The following is a 26014-nucleotide window of genomic DNA, read 5'->3' on the forward strand; positions in this document are numbered from 1 at the left end:
AGTTTTTATTTGGAAGCAAACATTTGGTGTCTATCACATTGTTTCTGAATCTGCCTGAAGAACCATAACCATAACACTATGAACTTCGATTTGTTCCGACCTTCTTCTGCCAGTGCCAGCGCAACACTGCCTCGTGGTATCTTATTCTGGAAAAGGTGACCTGTAAGGACAATTAAAAAGTATTCTTGTGATTCTTTAATGGCTAAACAGAAGAATAAAATGAGGAGGTGTCTTAAATCCAGACCTTACCATGGTATAGAGAGGGACAAAGGTAGATGGCATAAGAGCATGAAGAAATCTTTCCATGTTCTTTTGGAAGATGAACCACCTCGAGTTGACATGTGCTCTCATCTGCAATAACGTAAGAGTCTTAAAGAACACCTCCAATGAATAACGTTTATTTCTTTACTACAACATATTCCCATTCACTGCAAAGCTGGACACAGTGTAGTCAAATTCTTATTTCCTTAACAGTCATTTCCAATCCCTTTTAGTAAAAGTATAAGACATTACCTTGAAAAGGTTGAGCAACTGCTTTAAACCTGTTAGAGAACTCTATTTTGCTCATGGGGCAATACGGGAACTCCATTTCAGTGAAAGGTTTGTTCAACCAGATCTGGGGATAGTCTGTGGGACCAAAGATTTGACTAATTGCCATTGTTTCCTGGCTGGTTTGGAATCTTCATGGCAAGAAGGGATCTTTGAAGCTGTGTCTGTCTTGACTTACTCCATTCTGAGAACAAATATTGTGTTATAGCTGTCTTGTTTTTAAAGACACATGCAAGTTACATCAGCGAAGACTTTCAGTATCCTATAGAACTTCCTTCACCACATATGAAACAATTCTGCTCAAACTGAAATCCACTTTATCTTTTTTGTCTAGTTTTTTTTTTTTCTGTCTTTTCTTTAAATTTATCTTGTAGGATTTTTCATTTGATCATTTAAAAAGTTTAACCGTAACTATTTGTTGTGAGTTTTTCATGTGACTGACTCAAAATGTAATTGTGTTTTTCTTCTGAGTATTGATCCTCTGACCATGAATTTCTTTGGTATATATATTTTTTTTTTCAGTGCATAAGGCCTCAACGGATATTATAAAGCTACTCCAAATTTGTAGCTTATAATGTTAACAGTGTTAAGGTCATTTAATGTTTCTTAAATCTTCCAAATATGTTAATACATATCAAAATTATATTTTCCTTAAAATAAAATATTACTAGCTCTACCAAATGTCTAAGGTTTGAGCCTGTGAATTATCAGTGATTGAAATCAGAATTTTGTCATCTTTGTTACCTCTTAAATGTCCCTAAAATGTAGATGGACATGATGTGTGTGGGTCATTGTCACGTCTACAGTCACAATCTACCCATGTGCAGGGAATACTGTGTGTGTGTGTGTGTGTGTATTCTTTTTGTACCTATTCTTATTTGGCATGTATGTGATGGGGCTGGAGCAAAGAAAAATTAAAGAACATTTGTGACTTCTGGGGAAGATTGCAGAGTAGGAGGATCCTAGGTTCATCTCATCCCATGGATACATTTAGATAACAACCACATCAGTGTAAAAAACCCAGAAAAATGACCCGGAGCTGGCAGAACAGACTCTCCACAGCTAAGTATAGGGAAGAGGCCACATTGAAGAAGGTAGGAAGGACAGAGACACAGTCAGGAGCCACAGTGACCCACAGGACTATCTGTAGGAGGTAAGGGCACTGCTGACATGGAGAACGGAGAGCAGGAGGCCCCACGCCAGGCACCCTAGGCATAGGGCACCCACACTGAGAGGACAAATTCACATAACATTTGGCTTTGAAAACCAGAGGGGCCTAACTTGGAGAGTTCTTATAGTCAGTGGGGCTTAACACCTGGAACTTCAAAAATCAGAGGGCTCCACTGGGAGAGAGCTGGAGGGTGAGAGGAAACTGAATCCCCACCCTTAAAGAGACAGCACAACAAACAGAATCACTGATATACAATATAGTATAGAAGCAAGAGTTTGAAAAATGCCTAGGAAATGCGGGAAGATTTATTTACTAATCTCAGAGCATGTGCTTGAGGGACAGGTATCTTTGGGAGACTTCTCCAAGAAAAAAAGAGCTGGTGCATGCCATTCCCTCCCCCACTCCCAGCTTCAACACATGGACACTTGCCAGAACCACTGCAGCACCAACTATCTCCACCTACCTTGCTAACAGCACCCCCACCCCCACATTTTCCTGCAGATCTGCCACTTCCAACACACCCTTGGCAGAAGTCCACCCAAAGCAGTGCCACAAGCCTGGCAGTGGCAAGCAGCCCCAACAGGGGTCAGCACCACTCTAAAGTGACTCCTGCCCTGGGGAGAAAGAAATATGACCACACATACCAGTCCAATGGCAGCCCCAGCATTGGGCTGAGGGCAGAGCCTGAATGCAGGCTCTTCCCACCAACAAAAACTCAGGGGACAACAGAGGGAGAGCACCCTGAAGTTTGATGGTATGACAGCCCTGACCAACACCTAGTCTGACTCAACTCAACTCCAAGGTAGTCCCAGCTTGGCCCACTAACTACACAGGGATAAAACCCTAACCACAACGGGCAAAGACAGCGTCTGCAGATGCTTGGACTGAAGGCAAATGTGGCTCAGCCACAACAGGGCACAGGCAACTAACATGAGAGACTCCCCTGAAGTGTCAGGTTCTGGTGAACAGGAGACACTGCACTGCAGGGCACCACAGGACCTCTTCTTCAAAAGGCCACTACTTTCAAGAGCAGAAGATGAAGCTCACTTTCCTAACACACAGAAACAGATACAGCGACTTAGGCAAAATGAGACAGAGGAATAAGTCCCAAATGAAAGAACAGGACAAAATCGGAACAAGAGACCTAAGTGAAATGGAGATAAGTAATATGCCTGATAGAGAATTTAAAGTAATGGCCATAGAGTCACTCACTGGACTTGAGAAAAGAGTGGAGGAACTCAGTGAGACACTCAACAAAGAGATAGAAAACATAAAAAAGAACAAATCAATTTGAAGAACTCAGTAACTGCAATTAAAAATACACTAGAGGGAATAAATAGTAGACTAGAGGCTGCAGAAGAATGGATCAGTGACCTGGAGGACAGAGTAATGGACAGCAATCAAGCTGAACAAGAGAGAGAAAAAATAATAATAAATGAAAGTAGACTAAGGGAAATCAGTGACACTATCAAACATAAGAATATTCAGATTATAGAGATCCCAGAAGGACAAGAGAGAGAAAAGGGGGCAGAAAATTTATTTGAATAATAGCTGAAAACTTCCTGAATCTGGGGAAGGAAATGGATAGCAAGATCCTAGAGGCACAGAGAGCCCCCAACAAAATCAACCCAAGAAGGTTCACACCAAGACACATAGTAATTAAAATGGCAAAAAGTAGTGATAGAGTATCTTAAAAGCAGCAAGAAAACAGTTACATACAGGGAAAACGCCCTAAGGCTATGAGTTGATTTTTCAGCGGCCAGAAGGGAATGGCATGATATATTCAAAGTGCTGAAAGAAAAAACTTGCAGCCAAAACTACACTATCCAGCAAGGCTATTATTCAAAATATAAGGAGAGATAAAAAGTTCCCCAGACAAACAAAAGTTAAAGGAATTAATGACACTAACCCAGCCCTACAAGAAATGTTAAAGGGGACTCTGAGTGGAAAGGAAAGACCATAAGAGTAAGAAAAGTAGGAAGCACAAAAGCAGTAAAAATCAGTATATCTATATAAATCAGTCAAGAAATTCACAAAATAAAAGGATGTAAATATACCCATATACCTAAAGTGTGGGATAGAGGGAGAGGAGTAAAAAATTAGTGCTTTTAGAATGGGCTCAAACTTAGGTGACCATCAACTTAATATAGAATTCTATAAGCATTCTTTGTTATATATAAACCACAAATGAAAAACCAGCAATAGATATGCAAAAATAAAGAGAAAAGAATCCAAATATACCACTAAGGAGCCAGCAAACCATAAGAGAATGGGGCAAGAGAAGAAAGGAACAGAGAAGAACTACAAAACAACCATAAAAGAAGCAACAACCTGGCGATAAATACTACTTATCAGTAATTACCATGAATGTAAATGGGCTAAATGTGCCAATTAAAAGACACAAGGTGACAGAATGGATAAAAGAAGTAAGACCCATCTATATACTGCCTACAAGAGACTCATTTCAGACCTAAAGACACATGCAAATTAAAAGTAAAGGGATGGAAAGGCATTTGTCATGCAAATGGAACTGAAAAGAAAGCCAGAGTAGCAATATTTCTATCAGACAAAATAGACTTTAAACAAGACTGTAACAAGAGACAAAGAAGACATTATATAATCATAAAGGGAATAATCCAACAAGAATATAGAACAATTGTAAATATTTATGCACCAACATGAGAGGACCCAAATACATAAAGAAGCTAATAAGAAGCATAAAAGAAGTAATTGATAGTAATACAATAATAGTAGGGGCTTTAACATCCAACTCACATCAGTGGATAGATCAAACAAATCAGCAAGGAAACAGTGGCTTTGAATGACACATTGGACCAGATGGATCTAACAATATATTAGAACATTCCATCCTAAAACATATGGAACATTCTCCAGAATAGATCACATATTAGGGTATAAAACAAGTCTCAATAAATTAAAAAAGATCAAAGTCATACCATACATCTTTTCTGACCACAATGTTATAAAACTAGAAATCAACCACAAGAAAAAGTCTGGAAAGAACACAAATACATGGAGGTTAAATAACATGCTACTAAATAAGGAATGGGTCAACCAAGAAATCTAAGAGTAAATCAGACAATGCATAGAGACAAATGAAAATGAAAACAAAATGGTCCAAAATCTTTGCAATTCAGCAAAGCTGTTCTAAGAGGGAAATTTATAGCAATACAGGCCTACTCCAGAAGCAAGAAAAATCTCAAACAACCTAACCTTACACCTAAAGGAACTAGAAAAAGAAGAACAAATAAAACCCCAAACCGGTGGAAAGAAGGAAATAATAAAGGCTAGAGCAAAAATAAATGAAAAAAGAATTAAAAAAAATAGAACAGATCAATGAAACTAGGAGCTAGTTCTATGAAAAGTTCAACAAAATTAATAAATCTTTAGTCAAACTCATCAAAGAAAGAGAGAAGACCCAAATAAACAAATTGGAAATGAAAGAGGAGAAATAATAACTAACACCACAGAAATACAAAGGATTATAAAAAATATTATGAAAAATTTTGTCATATGCCTGGAGACATATAACATCACAAAACTGAATCAGGAAGAAATAGAAAATTTGAATAGGCCAATTACCAGCAAAGAAATTGAATCAGAAATCAAAAAACCCTCCACAAACAAAAGTCCAGGACTAGATGGCTTCACAGGTCAATTCTACCAAATATTTAAAGAGTTAATACATATTCTTCTCAAACTATTCCAAAAAATAGAAGAGGAAGGAACGCTTCCAAATTCATTCTATGAGACCAGCATTACCCTAGTACAAAACCAGATAAAGACACCACAGAAAAGATAACTATAGGCCAATATTTCTGATTAACGTAGATGCCAAAATCCCCAACATAATACTAGCAAACCAAATCCAACAACTTTAAAAAAAATCATTCACTGTGACGAAGTGGGATTTATCCCTGAGATGCAAGGGTGGTTCAATATTCACAAATCAATCAATGTGATACATCACATCAATAAGAGAAAAGATAAAAATCATATGATCATTTCAATAGATGTAGAAAAGGCATTTGACAAAGTACAACATCTATTCATCATAAAAACCCTCAACAAAGTAGGTTTAGAGGGACTATACCTCAACATAATAAGGGCCATATATGAAAAACCCACAGCTAACATCATAGTCTGGTGAAAAACTGAGAGCTTTCTCCCTAAGATCAGGGACAAGAGAAAGATGTCCACTCTCACCACTTTTATTCAACATAGCACTGGAAATCCAGCTATAGCAATCAGAGAAGAAAAAGAAATAAAATCATCCAAATTGGTAAGGAAGAAGTAAAACTTTCACTATTTGCAGATGACATTATACTATATATAGAAAACCCTAAAGACTCCACCAAAAAACTACTAGAACTGATAAATGAGTTCAGTATGGTTGCAGGATACAAAATTAATATACAGACATCCATTGCATTTCTATACACTAATAATGAAGTAGCAAAAGAGAAAGTAAGAAGACAATCCCATTTACAATTGCACCAAAAATAATCAAATACCCAGGAATAAATTTAACCAAGGAAGTGAAAAACCTATACTCTGAAAACTACAAAGCATTAATGAAAAAAATTGAAGACGACAAACAAAAGGAAAGACATTCCATGCTCATGGATTGGAAGAACAAATATTGTTAAAATGTCCATACTACCACAAGCAATCTACACATTTAATGCAATTCCTATCAAAATACCAACAGCCTTTTATGCAGAACTAGAACAAATAATCTTAAAATTTGTATGGAACCACAAAAGACCCCAAATAGCCAAAGAAATCTTGAAAAAGAAGAATAAAACTGGAGGTATCACAATCGCAGACTTCAAGATATACTTCAAAGCTATAGTAACCAAAACAGTATGATACTGACACAAAAATAGACACATAGATCCATGGAAGAGAATAGAGAGCTCAGAAATAAAACCACAATTATGTGGTCAATTAACCTTTGACAAAGGAGTCAAAAATATGCAATGGGAAAAAGATAGCCTCTTCAACAAATGGTGTTGGGAACACTAGACAGCCACATGCAAAAGAATGAAACTGGACCACTTTCTTACACCATACACAAAATAAACTCAAAATGGATTAAATCTCTAAATATGAGACCTGAAACCATAAAAATCCTAGAAGAGAGCACAGGCAATAATTTCTGTGATACTGGCCTTAGCAACATTTTTCTAGATATATCTCCTGAGGCAAAGGAAATAAAAACAAAAATAAACTATTGAGACTACATCAAAATAAAAAGCTCCTACAGAGCAAAGGAAACAATCAACAAAACTAAAAGACAACAAAACCTACAAAATAGAAGATATTTGCAAATGACGTATTTGATAAAGGATTAGTATCCAAAATATAAAGAACATACATACCTCAACATCAAAAAACACCAAAGAATCCAATTAAAAATGGGCAGAAGACATGTCTTCTCTAAAGAAGACATACAGATGGCCAACAGACACACAAAAAGATTCTCAACATCACTCATCATCAGAGAAGTACAAATCAAAATCATAATGAGTTATCACCTCACACCTGTCAGAATGGCTAAAATTAAAAACATAAGAAACAACAAGTGTTGATGAGGATATGGAAAAAAAAGAACCATCATGCACTGTTAGAGGGAATGCAAACTGGTACAGCCACTGTGGAAGACAGTATGGAGGTTTGTCAAAAAATTAAAAATTGAATTACATATGAATCAATAATTCCACTACTAAGAGTTTACCCAAGAATATGAAAACACTAATTTGAAAAGATATATGCATTCCTATGTTTATTGAAGAATTATTTACAGTAGCCAAACTATGGAAACAGCCCAAGTGTGTCCATTGATAGATGAAAGGATAAAGAAGAGGTGATTTTATATATAGTATATATATATATATATATATAACGGAATATTAGTCAGCCATAAAAAAAGAATGAAATCTTGCCATTTGCAACAACATGGATGGACCTGGAGTGTATTAGGCTAAGTGACATAAGTCAGTCAGAGAAAGACAAATACCATATGATTTCACTCATATGTGGAATTTAAGCAACAAACCAAACAAAGAAAAAAGGAGACAAACAAAAAAAGAGACTTAACTACAGAGGACAAACAGGTGGTCACCAGAGGAGAGGTCGGTGGGGGGATGAGGGAAAGAGGTGATGGGGATTAAAGAGTATATTTACCATGATGAGCATTGAACAATGTATAGAATTGTTGAATCACTGTATTCTATACTGAAACTAATATAACACTGTATGTTAACTACACTGGAATTAAAATTTTAAAAATTTTGTTTAAAAAGAAAAGACTATCTGTTAGACTATCAGGAATGATCTCATGGAATGGAGCCCAACCCCCTCACTCACCTCTATGTAATTATACATGGACAAGTCTGAGATCGCGTGGTCATCTGGAATTCTCAATCTTGAATATTCAGGAAGACACATACCTAGGAGCCAAGTTGAATAATACATCGTTTCCAATACAGTCTATGAAAATGTGCCGGCCTCTATACCAGTCAAATTAAATGGTGTATACTCTACCACTGTTCTAATCTTTTCAAACTTTGGGTAACCAGGCTGAATGACCAATAATCTATGAATACTGAACAATAACACACAAGCATTTCCTACTGTGATTAAATAAAACTTATGATAAAGTTAATATAACATATACTTGTTGGTTAGCCAATCATTATTTTCTTTATTTCACAAATGGAAAGCAGCTCATAGAAATGATGGTCAGTGACCCCTCCCCACACAGTCCCACTTAGAATCTTCTACTCTCCTTTATGTCCTTTCTTGCCACACCATCCACATTTATTTCACTGTACCGAAGACAACTTATCAGCTAACTATCAGTTCCATCATTATTCTGTGATCTCCCAGAGGAAGGCCTCATGTTTTATTCATGTCCGAAATCTTAACCAGGTAAATGGTAAATACTGAATAAATGTCTGATAAATGAATGACTAACCAGTATAACTCTCACAAGGCCAATCCACGCTAGTTATTAAGGATGCCATTTCAAAAGTCAGAGAACCTGGCTGTCAGTCCCAGATCCAACACTTGTAGCTATATGACTTTGGGTGAGTTACTCTAAGTCTCTAAGCTTGTAAAATAGGGACAAGTTGTAAAACAGGGACAATAGTACATATGCCCCATGTTTTCCATGGAGACTAAATGAGAAAATGGATTAAAAAATATAGCAAGATACCCAACACATATGAAATGTTCAGTAATGCTAGTTGAGTCTCATTGTCATAATCAGTATTGTTTTATCTTTGTTCTGTAGTAACCAAGACCAGTGCTGACAGTATGTTCTGACATATGAACCCTCCATCCCCTCCGTCATGCCTATCACATGCAGATCAATCCCACCAGGGCAGAGACGGGAGGAAACAAAATGCCTCTGGATCCGGAGCATCTGAGCAAGATGACTGGAAAAGGAAGGAGAAAACCAGAGGAACTTTACCCTGGACCCTCTAGTCTCTTCTGATCCAGACACCAGTGTCCAAGGACTTCCTAAAACACCATCACAAACATTTACTGTGAACTCACTTTGTGCCAGACGTTTTTTTAAAAAAAGCTTTACTTAGCATAATACACTCTAGTTCCATCCACATTGTTGTAAATGGTAAGATTTCGTTTTTTGATGGCTGAGTAATATTCCACTGTATAAACGTATATATATATATATGTGTATATATATGTGTGTATATATATGTGTGTGTGTGTATATATATACCACATCTTCTTTATCCATTCATCTGTCGAAGGACACTAGAAAGTATTATGTTAAGTGAAATAAGTCAATCAGAGAAAGACAATTATTGTATGATTTCACTTTTATGTGGAATTTAAGAAACAAAATAGAGGATCATAGGGGAAGGGAGGGAAAAAAAGTACGATGAAATCAGAAAGGGAGACAAACCCTAAGAGACTCTAAACTATAGGAAACAAACTGAGGGTTACTGGAGGGGTGGGGGTAGGGGGATGGGGTAACTGGGTGATGGGCGTTAAGGAGAGCATGTGATGTAATGAGCACTGGGTGTTATATGCAACTGATGAATCACCAAACTCTACCTCTGAAACTAATAAATAAAAAAGCTTTACACAAATAATTTTACTTCATTTTCACATCTCTCTGAAGTTAGTATTATTGTCCCCACTATATAGATGGAAAAGAAAAAAAAGAAAACCCAAGACTTCAAAAAAGCTGAAACGACTTGCTCAAGGTCTTACAGGTAAGTTGGCAAGTCAGGACTGGAATCTGGGTGTAGACTTACAGCCAGTTCTCTACATCTATCCCTTACCTGAACGAGGTTTAAATTCACAGGTAGCCTTTGAGACCACGGATGCCGAGAAGCAGTAACAGTTATCCAGGTCTCGGGCTATTGTTAGCAACTTATGGTGTACATTTAATTTAATTTAATTTAATTTAATTTCCACATTACATATAAATATCTTAAACTCCAGGATCCATCAAATCAATATATCTGGTGGAATCAGTTTTAACCAAAGGCAAATGGAAGTAGCAACTGCAACGTTGATAAGGCAACAAGCAAGAAAGCAGTGGAGCTCCTGCAAGTGTTTCCGGGGGGGGGGGGGAGATGCAGGTGCAGGTTCCCCAGGCGGAAAGGGAGAGCAAGGAGTGTATTCTGAGCAAATGTTGGTCCTGGGAACGTCTTTCTTCGTGAGGATCACTGCACAGACCTCCAGGTACAAACCTTAAAAGAAACTATGTTTCCCTCTCTGGGTGCTCCTTGTCTGAGTAGGTAGCAGTGGCATAGGCTGCTAACAGAAAAATTTATAATCCTGAGCAGGAAAAATGCATCATGGGTTTGCCCTCCTCCAGGGTCAGAAATAGGTCCACAATTAATCAGCAGGGCTAGTCCATGTCCATTTGACAAATTTTACTTACTAAGGTCATTATTGAATTTATCCATTAACTCATCAAATACCAAGCAGTCTTCAAAGCCCTGAAATAAGAAAAAATAGGGAAAAATAAACTGGAAATAATGAAAGCTTCTGAGCAATTTTGAACAGACTTCCCATTGGTGAGTATGATTCATAGGATGTTTGCCTTCAACCAGCACACAGCTGCTTAGTCACGTATGGCATTAAATTAGGATCATAAATGACCCTCAATTGCATACCTGATGGTTTGTCTTTGCCTAATGCATATTGATTATAATGATTTGGAATTTGATCAAAATTTTAAATTACTCTTGTAATTTTGATGGATTCCACTGCTTCTTTAAGAAGCAAGAACAATTATATTGCTCTAACATGAGTATTCGAATCTTATTTAAACTGTTCAGTCTTTAAGCTTCACATTTAGAGAAATTAATGACAGGCTAGAACTCTCATATTAATTTAGTTCCTTTAAACCAAAGATTAAAGCAAATTTCCAATGTCATGAAATCCACAAAATTAACACTATTTGGTAAGGTTTGACGCTAAACGCAGTGGGGAAGAAGAAAATCAAAAGCTAGGTTTCCTGCTTTCTAGGAATTCAAACCATAGTTCTAGAGACAATATAAAAAATGTAAACGTTAAAAAAATATTTTTCACATCAATTATAGAGATTATATCTGAAGCAAATAAATATTCTTGTCATCAATATAGACTATTAATGCTACAGGAAGTTAGAGATGCAAAATACCACATAGGCTGAGATAATAACACTTTTAAATTCTTTACTTAATTCATTCATTTATCCCCCAAGAACTTCTATGGTGTAGGCACTATTGAAAACCCATTTTACAGACAAGGAAGTAAAGGTAAGTTTAAGTTAGTTGAGCAAGAACATATTCTAATAAATCTTGGAGCCAGGATTTGAACCGGGCCTTATACTGCCAGAGCCCGGGCCCTTATCCACTATCCTAAAATTGGTGTGTTCTTAGGTGTTTGTAAAACAAAGTGTTTAGACTACTTTGCGGAAAATATAAGTGATTAGATTTATAGCCTATTTACACTTGGGATAGATCCCGATCACCAAAACAATAAAAGGCTGTGATTATAAAGCTATTAGTTATCAAACACACACAAAATAATTGTCTGTCTAGATAACTATTTTAGGATTCCTTGAAATTAATGTTTCATATTTGAGCACTATTTCTTTTCAGAAATATTTTTTTCTAGCCAGAACAATAAAACTTTCATGAAAGCAGTAGTATTCAACATCAAATCTATTTCATAGTCTTCTTCAACTCTGTCAATTGCATTTTCCTTTCCTTTGGAAAGAAAAAGTGGAGAAAACAACAGACAGTTTGGGCTCTTTTTCTTTTTTGAGCCTAACATTTATATATTTATGCATAATCTCAAAAAAAATTGTTTTAATTAAGGCTTGAATTGCTGACAGGTTCCCAAATTTCAAGCTATCAATATATTTTCTAACTGCACAGAAAACCGTCTTCTGCATTATTGCTTTTTCCTATGTGAAATTACTGGATCAAGCAACCCAAGACTTGACTATAGCTGGTGATCAATCTAAACAGCTGGTAGGATTGTGGAATTGATTGTTTTCTCAGACATTATGTGGGGATAGTTTTAGGCATGATTGTTATTTACGATTTTTTGGTTGAGACTGACTGACTTTGGGAGGAAGGACTTACTGCATTCATTCCTTGCCCAAAAAAGGGCACAATGGCGTGAGCTGCGTCCCCCATCAGCACACAGTGTGACTTCAGGTGAAAAGAAGAGCACTTCACAGATATCATGGGCTGTGCCGGCAACAGGAAAAAATCTTGTACCAGGGTTTGCCTTCAGAGGGAAACAACCAGAACATAAGCACCTGAAGTTGGGTATTAAATCCTGCATAATTCTTTCAGATGTACTGACTTCATTACCATTGGATTTTATTGAGAAACACACAAAAATGCCAGAAAGAAAACAGGAAAAGGAGAAACTGAAGTTTCTTCGAGTTCCTGAAATTCCATTGTTCTCATTGCCTGTTTTGTTCTCAACAATGTTAATCACATCCAACCAGGACAAGTTTGACTGCATCTCAAGAACTTGAAATGCATCTGTGTTATGTGTTATGAAATTTTCTTATCAGGCGTGCGGGTCATGCAATTTTCAACTGTTCTGTTGTGTTTTAGGTTTTAGTGGAAAAATTGAGACGTTGAGACGTGGTGCATCTGATTAAAGCCACACACACCAAAAACTAAAATGAACGCGACTTTACATAGATTTGGAAGCTAGTGAGCGTCAGGCATCTACAGAGGATTTGTGGCAGTTGTAAGTAGAGAAACAGTACATACCCTCAAGAATTTTAAGTCTGGTTGGAGAGGCAAGAAATAACCACGAAACATAAGGGGTAAATTGTGGCGTGCAGAGATTTCTCAACATCAGAGAAAGGGAGATCAGTGCACACTGAGTCAGCAGGTAAGGATCGAAATCGACCATTTTAAAGAGAGCTGCTGTGGGCTGGCAGTGGGCCAACCCTTTTATATAGTTGGTGCATGTCACGTCACAACTGCCCCCCAAAGGTAGATGTCCTGATGCCCATTGTAAAGATGAGCAATCTGAGACTCAGGGAGTGAGGGGCAGAAGCAGCCTTAAGTCTCGCTTTCTGCAGCATTGTGCTGCCTCCATGAAAACCTGCTGGAGGTGGGGAGTGAGCTGGATTCCAGGGAGGGACAGTGGGGGCAGAGGTACTTAGTGAGACCCAGTGACAAGACCCTGGGGGCGGGTGGCATTGACGGGGGCAGAGGGGCCGTGGGTCATAAACCAGACAGCTAACAAGCTAGCTCTCAGCTGGGGGGCTCTGTATGTGCCAGGCCCTGTGCCGAACGATCTATGGGCAAGAACTTGTCCTGTCCTCTCAACACTCTGGGGCAGGTACCGCTATGGATCGCCATGTTCCCAGGAGGGCCCTGTGAGCTAGGAAAGCGAACCCAGCTAGAAAGTGAGGACCCCGACTCGCATCTGCTGGGCCTTGGACCTGTGTGCCCACCAGCAGAGGGAAGCACAGCCCCACTCTGCAGCACACCAACCTCCAAGGGCCTGAGAGCCCACACAGGAGGCAGAGAGGCCTGGGGATGTGGGTGACTTGTCTTTCCCAGGGAAACTGGGCCTGCCATGGGGTTTTCAGAATTCCCACTCACAGCACAACATCTGCTTTAGACTTTTGCTCTAAGGCAGGCTTCCCATCCAGGACCAGTCACATTTCATCCAAATGGAAGTAAGGTGCAGCACCTTTATTTGGATTTTGAGTAGCTCAAAGCAGTGGAGAGAAAGGCCCACTTGCACATCTTGAAACTTACTCTCCAATTAGAGGGATGGAATCTGGAAAGTACTTCTGGAAGAAATCCAGCACATCACTGCTGGTTACAAGTTTTTCAAACTCGTCAAAGGGCATGAACAAAGTACACGTGAAAGATCTGTTCTGCGAGAAGGAGAGGAAGAGTGTGAGAGAATGTAGTCTCAGATTCTTGCTGTGGCCGAGGGACACCCGGCAGAAATGTCCAGGCCAGCAGGAAACACAGCTGGCTTTCTCCCCTCGCTCCCAAAGAAAAGCCCCCCAAGTCCCAGGTGCTCCCCAGCTTCTCGCTTACTAGAATTTCTACACGGTAAACCTCAGCCATTTCACCAAGCAACCACTACCCTCCTTAGATTACTAATCGCAGACACTACCCTCCTTATATAACTAATCGGCTGGTTGGATTGAATTTCTCCTCACTTTTCCTGTCTCTTCTTCCTCTTCAGGTAATGTTACGAGGCACTGGGCCCCAGCATTGCTGCCAAGGGACAGAAGAAGACCCACTAGACAAATGTGTAGTTAGATCTAGAGAGCGAAAAAAGTCTCCAGGGTCTAATGAAAGAACAGCCATGCCCCTTTTTGACTATCTATATTCCAACGTCCCAGACACCTCACACACTGGAAGGACTGCCTTGCGTAGAACCCGAGTCTCTTTGGCTTTATTGGAAGGCCATTTCCTCCTACACCATCTTGGGGGAGAGGACAGGCACCACACACAAACTGCCACTTGTAACTTATATGTGTTCAATCTCCTTTCCATGATAAATAATTGGAATTCCTTCAGGTTTTCCTCAGGAATCCCAAAGTTTCAATGATATAATCACTAAATAGACTAAACAATGATGTTAAAAGTATACACGTGCTAAGTGTAAAAGCAATTAGGCATACATACAAAATACAAAAGCAAGTAATGAAAAACTTTATAGATGCAAAATTACATTGATAAATTCTATATTACCATGTTAGGAAGCGCAATCATCATAAAGGTATTTCTAGGCCAAACATGCAGATAATTAGGTTCCATGGCGTACTGTAGGGGGAAAAAATTATATTTGTGTTGGATTAATGCACTAATACAGCACATCTATAAAACTGACTCTGCTTATGTTGTGATTGTTTCTGTAGCAATTCAAATAGTATCATACACATGGTGATACGCACACCTTCTCTTATTTAAAATAGAAGTTGTCTTAAAAACCCTTCCTGTCCTGTCTTTAGAAATTCCTATAACTTAGGTGGGTTCTTGATACCAGATGAAATTCAAGATTTGAGAACAAGCTGTGAGATGTTCTCTCTCTCTCTCTCTCACCTTCTCTCTTCATTTCTAAGCCCACACGCAGACACACACCCCCACACACATAAACACATACATGTATATACATATACATTATACACATAAACATATAAACTATATATGTATATGTCCATATATGTGTGTGTGATATTTTTATACTTTATTTTTCATCTTACTTGGGGACTTATTTGTGTGAACAGAAAGGTCCTAAGTTTAAATTTCATGGGCAAAATAAAATTTTGCCAACAAGCCTCTTATCATTTGCTTCCTACAACATAAATAATAGAAGGAAGTCTTCTCTTTTTAGTGAGCCCACGACAAACCAATAGCAGCCTGAGTGAGTATTGATTGCTTGGGCAGATCAACTGACCCAAACACCCAACTGACCCTAATCCTGGAGGTTCCTGGGGATATGATACACATAGGAACATGTAATCAGTTTCCAACCATTTCAAGTATGCGAGCACCTGCCATGTGTGTATCTTACATGGTAAGAAGAACACACAAAGGGCAGCATAATCTCCTAGCCAGCATTTTTACACTTGTTAGAGTTCTTTGTGTCTTCCTTCCTGGCTTTTTATCTCAGAGCCTCAAAATAAGCTCAACACGCAGACACAGAAATGAGTCAGTGCGTAACTCTCTGCCCTCAAAGAGGTTCCAATGCAGTTGAATAGGCAGATGCTGAAGTTGAAGGATAGGAAATAAAAGCTGGGCAGGGAAGAAATGTGTGGGGCTGGAGTGGTTAAAACTACAAAGGGATCCATAGATTAGATAAGAAGTAAAGGAAGGTGGCTTCTGGGAGGGGTGAACTTGCTGAGCAAAGCAGAGGCGGCAGAAATGAGCAGTGTTTTAGGTCAGGAGTTTAGGAATTGTGAGTAAGGAGACCAGCCGGGATGAGGTACATGGCCCTTGCTTTTCCTTTTGCTATCTTTAGACCACTTCTATGACCTTTTAGAACTCCAAAAGATAAGAGCAAAGCTCTGAAACTGATTTATCATTTACTACATTAGTGAAGGTTCAAACAGCTGATGAAAAAGTTTGGGAGACAATACATACCCCTCCTCCCTGCCCCATCCTCACCATTAGTGGTTTATATGTTGTTTTGATGTAGCAACTATGATACCAAGAATATTCTGATGTTCATACATATTTCACGACTCTAGAAAATAATCCTTTAAAATTTCAGCTTCTTGGGGCGCCTGGGTGGCTCAGTTGGTTAAGCGACTGCCTTCGGCTCAGGTCATGATCCTGGAGTCCCTGGATCGAGTCCCACATCGGGCTCCCTGCTCGGCAGGGAGTCTGCTTCTCCCTCTGACCCTCCCCCCTCTCATGTGTTCTCTCTCATTCTCTCTCTCTCAAATAAATAAATAAAATCTTTAAAAAAAAAAAATAATTAAAAAAAAAATAAATAAAATTTCAGCTTCTTTATTATCAAGTCATGCTCTCAATAGATATCTTTATCCAAGAGCAGGCTCCAATAATCCCCATTGGGTCCTCACCACAAGTCTTTCCAAACATGAAATGTGAGCAAAACAGGTGCTTGCTATGCAAAAACAGCTTCGAGATGAGCCTCCCACCCAATTCTCTAAGCACCCCCCCAATATTCACCCATGCTGTCCCTCACCCAATCTTTCTTCCCCACTCCAACCCTCGGAGATGGAATGGAGAGTCTATTATGTTAAAGAAAGGTGGGGCAGGACAGAGAGACAGAGATAGGTGGAGGGAGGGAAGGAAGGAAGGAAGGAAGGAAGGAAGGAAGGAAGGAAGGAAGGAAGGAAGGAAGGAAGGAAGGAAGGGAAGGAGGGAGGGAAGAAGGAAGGAAGGGAGTTTTCCTAGGATTGTTTTGGGGCCATGTTAAAATACTTCCAGGTCTGAGTCCCAATGCTCTGTCAAAACAGTGTTCTTTCTTTAAGAGCAGAGACTTTTTGTAAACCACTAATCATCACTATTAAATATGAACACCTAGAAAAAATAAATGGCGATCTTAAATCTACGTTAGGAGGCATGAGTCCACTCATCTGGGGTAATTTTTCAACAGGATCCTAATATCCTGTAACCCAGGATTATCAGATCCTGGGCCATGAGAACAAGGCTCACCTGAAAACCATAAGACTAGCACTTCAGAATTACTAAATACTTTTGTGACTAGGAGGAAAAAATAGACAATGATTTAATGTTAAAATACAGATTTGACTGGCTGGTACAGTTTGGTTATATACCTGGTATGTAAGCACTACCACAAATGGACTAGCTATTTTATAGACGTCTGAATTTCAAATAGGATAGATTGCATCTGTACCTCAAAAACAGATGTTTTCTATGCAAATCACATTGTAATGAACACTATTTACTTATCTTTACCTATAAGCCAAGATCCTTGTTGCTTTTGTTAGTATTTTAATTTCCCTTAGTCAGTTCCTACATCTATTTACTTATGACGATATAAAACATACCTAGGATGTACTTGCCTCAAGCCACATAGGGTTGAACTTGGGAACTAAGAAATGAGAAAAATGCAATGGAAATCTCTTTGCAACAACTTCTATTCACTTTATTTAATAACTATTATTTGATATAGTCATGAGTATAAGAACTCTGATTGTCAGTATACAGAAAGATTCCTGACCCATTTTTTTCCTCCCAAGAAAAAATAGGAAAATGACATGATTACGTCAGACAAATTCCCTGTGCATTTCCAGTAGGGTAGCTGTGATGCTTCTTCTTTCCTGCCCACTCAAGAAAGCATATCTCGAAGGCAAGGGAGAGAAGTGATATTATTAAAGGGATATTTGCACACCCAACTTATTATGCCTTACAAGGGACTATGACAGACCTGAGAATTCATCCAGACATGCTGCCAAGAACAAGTGCACTAGAATACGTGTCTTCCCTAGTCCGAGGGGTGGGAGGGCTGTGGGGAGGAGCCAAAGAAGGGAAAGGACTTACATCCCCATTCTTGGGTGGGATGGTGAGCTCCATGTACCCATGAGGAATGTACTGCTGACTGTAATCAAAGCGGGGTTTCTTCATGAGGTGACTTCTCACAGTGGAGTATGCTCCATCACATCCTGCAATGAGGTCATAAGTGACATCTATGGGAACTTTGTCAGATCTGAAAAATAAAGTGGACCATTAAAAAAAAAAAAAACATTCTAGTGGTAAAAATGATGATGTTCATCTGTTTGGGTATAAAAAAGTAGCAACTCAGGGGGGCCCCTCCTCACTTGTACATATCTGACTTTTGAGCTTGGAGTCAATAGCTATAGAATGAAGATGACAGCCCTCGTCCTGAGGACCGTGTTGCTCACGAGAATGAGAATAGCACCACTGTACTCATTAATAAGGACATGCCAGGCCACGGAAGTGTGACTAAAGCTCCCTGCACAAAGGGAGGGAGTCTCAAGAAGAAGGCAGAGTGAGGGAAGGGACGGACCACAGCATGGATGTGCCCAGGACTTGCCAAGAGCAGTGCGTTTAGCTTGAGTGCAGAGTATCGGGAGATAAGCTCAGGGAAAGAAGACAATGTGGGGAGGGAAAAGAGGGAGGAGAAGAAGAGAATTTTGAATGTTAAGACAAGAGGTTTAAATACATACATTCTTCTGGCAAAAGAGAGAAAATAACTTTTTCCACTGAGGGGGGGTTGATGTAGGAAGTGTGGCAATTTAGAAAAACTCATCTGGCACTGGATGTATTGAACTGGAGGCAGAGTTCAGGAGGGAGGGGACATGGAGAGGACAAGGTGAGTGCAGCAACCTGCGTGTGCAGGCGTGAGAGCCCAGAGACCACGGGGCTCGGGAGAAAGATGTAGGCTCAGAAGCCATCAGGGAGTAAGAAAGACTGGGCAGGGGTCATAGATTTAATGGGAGGAAACAGGGAAGAGGGCACAACAAGAATGACTCTAATGATTTGGGTGATAGCACTAGGGAAGTCAGGAGTAGACATGCTTGGAGAGAAATAGATGGTGATTTAAGATGTGTTTGAGATCATGGCAAGAGGTACCTGTGAAGGTGTCGAACAGGAAAATAGCATGGATTAGGATTGAAATAAGGACTGAGAGTGAAGAGAGTGAAGACAGAGGCACGGGCTAGAGAGGTTCATTTTAGCGAAGTGAATTTAAAAGTGGTCGCTGAACGGACTGGGAATCCATGACATATCGCAGAATGGGACATGGCGCTAGGAACTTCAGAGGAAACAGAGGCAGCCAAGGAGAGGCAGACAAATCATTTCCATAAAGAGGAGAGGAAACACAGAGCAGTGGAGGGTCATCTGTTTCAAGGGCAGAGAGCGTTTGAAGAGGATGGCCACCAGTGGTCGGATGCTGAGCCAGGTTCAGAATCAAGAAGAATCACTGGTATTGGTGTTCAGAAGCCAGCCAAGGCTGGTTTTTGATCTGAAATCCTTTGAATCCCTTTTAGTAATCATTTAACTCTTTCAAATAAGCCAGAGAACAAAGTTTACAGATCCAGTTCTCTGTGTCAACCCTTCGCCTCTGCAGTCAACAGGCTGACCGGTGATTACCCAAGCACTGTGATCACTCCTTCCTCAGGATTACATTTCAACAGCCTGTGGCCAAAGTGAACCTTCGCATTGGGGTATTTCTCAACAGCTGAGGAGACAAAGAAGAAAACCAAATAGAAATACAATTCCAATTCTCATTTCACTTAATCAAATTGAAATAGTCATTGTTTTCTGAGAACAGTGGGTTAGAGATGTTTATTCTTAAAAATGTAAAAATAAATTACTTAAAATGGTCATTTGACAGCTCTTTGGCAAATGTTCCAGGATAATTTGGTAGTAAAAATGATGAATACAAATCAACTATCCTCATCCTCAAAAAAATAAATAAATAAATAAAAATCCAACCAATTCCATCATGCAAATTTTTACATTGCTATGACAGTTGTCACCCTGGAAAAGAAACAGGCAGCACATATTTCAAAAGTTGCCTCTAACTTAAGACTTTAATTGTGATTAGAAATAGTCAGCCAAACTCCTTTCTCAGGTTATGCCTGATTCTTTATCTCTTTTTAGTAAGTCTCTAGACTTCTGAGTCACGTTGTTGCAAATAAAGATTTTTGATACTAATTCTTTTTGTAATCAAACACTGGAACACTTAGAGAAAAAAAAATGAGCAAGAAGATTTAAAACTTCTCAATAAATAGAATCGAATTATTTGGTGCTTTTTTATTTTGCCTGCTAGCAATCTATAGAAAGTAGTGAATTCATCATATTCTTGTCATAAGAGTAAAATATTATTTTTGTCCCTATTAATTCTCATGGGTAAGAGGTATATAATTACAGGCTATTTATTGTTGTTAAAGCTACAAATCAGATCTATTTATCTGTGTTTAAGTACTCTTTTGGAAAATAACTTCAGAGAAATCAGAAGTTTCAGAGTTTATCGGAACCACTATGGATATCTTTTATAAACACAAAATGTGTTTGTGGAATCAACCTTTTAAAAAATTAAATTAAATTAAATTTATTTTTTACTTGGGGCACCTGGGTGACTCAGTCACTTAAGCATCTGCCTTCGGCTCAGGTCCTGATCCCAGAATCCTGGGATCGAGCCCCTCGTTGGGCTCTCTGCTCATCAGGGAGCCTGCTTCTCCCTCTGCCTGCCACTCCCCCTGCTTGTGCTCTCTCTCTACCTCTCTCTCTCTGTCAAATAAATAAATAAAATCTTAAAAAAATAAAAAAAAAATTTATTTAAATGTATAAAAAAATCCCAAAGAATTTTCCACGGAACACTAGTCCTGGATATGCTTCCTAATCAAAACCATTTTGTGGTCAAAGCCATTAGCAAAATGCTAACACTCTGACCTCCCCGAGCTGTGCGGTCCTGGTCCTCAGCCCCCTGTGGCTAGACTGAATGGAGATGTGTTGTACACATTAGGTTTTGGCAGCTCAGTACAAAAAAAAAAAAAAAAAAGCCTCATGAATAACTATCTTCTGTTGATTACACATTGAAATGATAATATTTTGGATCTATTAGGTTAAAATATATTGTTAAACTTAAGTTCACCTGTTTCTTTTTTGGCTTTTAAATGTGGTTAATATAAAAGTTTAAGTTACACATTTGGCTGCCATTTGTGGTCATGTCTCGGATGGCGCTGCTCTAGAAAATCCACCATGCCGACCATCAGAATAAAGGCCCTGAGGAATACTGTAAGGAAACTTATAAAACTTGTTTCGTGCAGGATTTATCACACATACTTGACCACATGTCCTTTTCCTGCTTGCTTTGCTTAACAATTATTAACATCCCCCCGCCCCCTGAACAGTGAACCAAGAAACAATCCTACATGGGGTACAGGGCAATGATTTCGTTCCTGAGTCTTGGTGGGGGGGATGCTGTTCGGTCAGGAGCCAGTGTTTGCCCGGGAAGCCGGCGGCTCACACACTTGTTTAAAGGACTGACAACTGTGTGAAAGAATTCAAATGCCAAACAATGTTTAGGAGCGAAGAGAGTCCGTGTTCACTTTATTCACGTATTTATGGCATTTATGAAATTACACACCGTGCAGCACATTCCTAAGGAAAACCAGGTCTGGGAGCTTCTGGTCTGTCCACCAAGATCAGCTCTTCCCAAGTTGTAGCTCCTACTGTTAGCAGATGTTTCGTGTGTAATATTGGAGGCACCGACTCTGAGGGTTAAAGGCATGGACTTTGGAATAAGGGCTCAAGCTCCAGCCCAGACTCTACCACTTATTAACAGTGTGGGCTGCTGGGGGGTGGGGGTGGGGGTTCTGGAAGCCTCCTTCACCACCTGTAAAACTGATGGAAGAGTTCCCACCTCACAGAGCTGTTGGGAGGGTTATATAAATCAATGCATATGGAGCACTTAACATACTTCCTGGTACCTTAGTGAATGTTTGCTCTCATTTTTATCTTAACAAATTCAGAAGATGCTCTAAACAGATTGTCTTAGGTCTGATATAGACTACTTTTTAAAAAGCTGTTTTGGGGCTTCTTGAGATCAATATGAGTATATCTAGCAACCTATCCCTGCCCCCAACACCTACCCACCCAAAGGATAGTCTTGCAAATATAAGTAAGGAAGTAGGATTAAGAAGAATACTAAGCCCTATTTCTTAAGTCCCTGGTGAATCAGCAGGAGTGAGCTTCGCAGACGACTCCTGCCAGTTCAATTCAATTCAACAGACACACTGAAAACTCACGCTGGGTGGGGGCTGTGGAGAAACACAGATAAAACACATAGAATCTCTGCTCTCCAAAACTCAGAGGCTGCTGAATTGCATAGAGGAATTGACTTAAAAGATAGTAGAATTACTCAAGTGTCATGCTCTGTGGGGAATGGACCTGATTAGCACAAATGCTGACGAGGAGAAAAAACTGTTATGATCAAGGGTTACCGGGCAGGTGATTGGACTGATTATCCAAGCTAAAAATTTAATTTGCAATCCAGTGGTTTTTCCATTAATGGGTGGGTCTGTAACACACTGAAGTCTTCAGGGCATATTTCACAACTTCCTCTTTTTCAACCTCCTACATCCTCTATCTACTTGGTCTCCCACAAATATCATGAGCCTTCGCCCTCCCCTCTGCCCCCTGTGCTCTAGCTTTTAGTCCAGGGCTCGGTTGATGCACCCAGGGATTATCGCAATACTCTAAAGACCACAGCCCTCTTCAGCCTCCAAATACTGCTCTTCATCTTTCTGTAGTGTGGGGCTAATTGTGCCACTTTGCCCGTCCTTCGAGGGTATCTGCTGTTCCTCTAGTCCATGAGTTTTTTGGGGAGTGAGCACTCATTCATTCCAGTGCTGAGAAGACAACAGGAATCAAATGTGTTGAACAAATAATTTTTTTTTTTGATCAGCAATAAGATGAGAGAGAGACGCTGGAGGATATATCACTACTACTTTGTATTGTACATACCCTGCCCTAATAACCCGTGAATAACCCATGAAAAGGAATCATAAGCAAATCCCAGTAAATCATGTGACAAGGTTAGTTAGGTTCACGCACTCTACTGAAATGACAATTGTTGAATAAGCTTTGGACTTACCAGTCAATAGGTCCTTGTTTAGATTTTCTCTGCTTATAGAAAGAATATACTGCAAGAAAAATATAGTAGATACTATTTGCTTCTGGAGAATGGACAAATATGTCTCACATTATTCACTCAGCAATAGGAAATATCTAGCAGAAGGTTGCAAGCTTAATTTTATAGCCATTTAGCTAAGTAGTCTTTTTTTAAAAAATAAACACTTTAACCAAATACATACAATGTTCAACTTAGGCTTTTTAAGGTTTGATACCACAAAAACCAAATCCTCGTTTTATAGCAAAAAAATGTTATTTTCACTAAGATAGTTTTGTTTTAACAACATCTCATAAATCTCACATTTTCATCTTAGGTCTCCAAATCGAGCTATTAGAAAAACTTCAGTAATGACCGCATCACTAGATTAAACATACTATTTCCTAAAGAGACTACTTTGAAGGCATTCATTTCAATGTGAAAGGAGTGGGGAGGGGGGCCCAAAGTATTGGTAGAAGTAGGATCAGCCCTCCCTGGGACACGTGTTCTTTTTCTCCGACTTTATAGGACAGTTCAGCAAGGGTCGACTGTTCCCTGAGGCACAGAGGGCACAAAGCCTAGGGCCCATATACTTTTAGGGGTCCATGAAAATGTTTTAATTTTAGTTGATACTAAAGTCAGAAGCAAAAAATATAATGAATATATGAGAATGAATCCAGCCTGGATTAATCTTTATACCAATGCATTCATAAAATGTAATTTTTAATATTTATTGTTTCAGAGAGAGAGGGACCCACAAAGACAAAAGTGCCCACCCAGAGCCCACAAAAGTCGTAATGCAGACTTGCAATTCAGGGTGAGTCTAGTCTTTAAAAATTTAAAGCATGTGTTTCCTGAATTTAGAAGCGTCACATCATTTAATGCAAATATGCTAATTTATAAATCTTCACCTCATCCAAAAGTAAACATTTAATATTAACAGCTAAATGTATAGTTGGTGTAAAAATAACTGGGTCATGCTACAAACACAATGACTGAGGAGGGGCTTCCGGTGTCTTCGTTATAAATTAAAATGAACAGGACTTCTTCATTCTCTGCCTCTTTGTTCTGTTTTCCAGTCTTCTGTGTCATTAATCATCTCGTTTCAACAGAAACCACACTTGTTATTCAGACTATGTTAGGAAACATTTAAATTAGGAAGGTTCATTGACTTGGGGAAAATATTCTTTCCATCTCAGTTGCGAGGCTTGGTTGACACCTGCATCATCTGGGAACCGATACGCACAGCGGTCCTGTGGAGGGGGTCTCTGTCAATTCTCCCCGGGGTCCGGGGGCAGCCTTGTGTCATGAGCAAAAGTTAGAGCCTCCCGCATCAAGCCTCACTTCTCCAATGCCTATTCTAAAAGGATGATCTTCTGAAGAAAAAATGTGAATGAGAACAGACAAGTCTTCACGATACATATAAATCAAACCATCATGCTGTTCTCCTTGAACTTATACAGTGATGATGTATGTCAATTGTTTCTCAATAAAACGGGGGGGAAAACCCCTCATCTCTGATGAAGGCCACAGAGAAATAATTCTCATATTCCAGCTCCAGATTTCCTATCTGGATCACTTTATCGAACTTATTTAATTTATCAAAACAAAAACAGCTACAAAAAGAACGCTGGTTTCCAGCTGACAGCCATACAGCTCAAATAACAGCTCAAATGACTACAATTTAATCTATTTTATGCGTCATTATTCAACTGTCCTTACTCATCATATTGCATTTTGTACAATTCTGTGTATTCTTCCCAGCCATGTAGTAGAGTAATTATAAATGAACATTACTGACCCAACACAAACTGACCGCTTTTGCCACTTCGTGACTCAATTGGACTGGACAGACTAAATTGTTTCAAGTGAACCTTCACAAAGGTCCTTAATAAAATCAAACAGTAATTAAAAAAAAAAAAGAACAAACAAGTGAGGAAGTATAAAGTGGCCCTGGTAACCAAAAACATTATTAATAAAACCTAAAGGAAGTTGGATATGTAAAACAGTAGTTGCAGCACAGACTTTTTTTTTAATGTTATGTTAGTCACCATGCAGTACATCATTAGTTTTTGATGTAGTCAAGTATATTAGAAAAACAAGTTTCCACTCTATATGCTGAAAGCCTGCAAACGGGGATATTTTCTAGGAAGGGGGTGCTATCTCTCCACTTGGGGCATAGGAGATTAGGGGCGAGGATTGGGGAGCTAGGGTGGGTGCGGGGATGGGTGACATAGGTGAAGGGGATCAAGGGTACACTTCTTGTGATGAGCACCTAGTAATACAGGGCATTGTTGAATCACTGTATTGTACACCTGAAACTAATATAATGCTGTACATTAACTATGCTGGAATTAAATAACATTTAAAAAATATATTTTTCTGCATCGTTAAAAAGAATTGGGGAGCTCTGACCTGCTCTGTATATCAGGGAATATTTTGACAGTTCCCAGGGCAATTTGGGAGGGAGATGGCAGGAACCAGCAAGACTGAAGAGTCTGACCCTGGCCCAGGAGAAAGGGCAGAGAAAACAGGTGGAGGAGGGAGGCTTGGAGAAGGGGGGAGGCCGATAGAAGATGGGCTGCCTGAGGATTTGCCGAAATCCTGGGGTCACGGGGAGGGCTTTGCACTTCCACAGGCTGTGGAATTGAGCGATTCAGA

The 26014-nt window shown here is 39.3% G+C and overlaps 1 protein-coding gene across 1 annotated transcript in view; it reads right to left on the reverse strand.

Annotated features, from left to right (window-relative positions):
- KMO (kynurenine 3-monooxygenase) overlaps positions 1-26014 on the reverse strand; it is a 51783-nt gene that overhangs the window by 1812 nt on the left and 23957 nt on the right. The window contains 10 exon segments of the mRNA XM_036121622.2: positions 101-160; positions 250-351; positions 8114-8196; positions 10671-10728; positions 12367-12514; positions 14020-14141; positions 14974-15045; positions 18256-18421; positions 19828-19915; positions 23339-23387. Of these exon segments, the coding sequence (XP_035977515.1) occupies positions 101-160; positions 250-351; positions 8114-8196; positions 10671-10728; positions 12367-12514; positions 14020-14141; positions 14974-15045; positions 18256-18421; positions 19828-19915; positions 23339-23387 (948 nt within the window).

Source organism: Halichoerus grypus, chromosome 7, assembly GCF_964656455.1.
Source record: "Halichoerus grypus chromosome 7, mHalGry1.hap1.1, whole genome shotgun sequence".
Lineage (NCBI taxonomy): Eukaryota > Metazoa > Chordata > Mammalia > Carnivora > Phocidae > Halichoerus > Halichoerus grypus.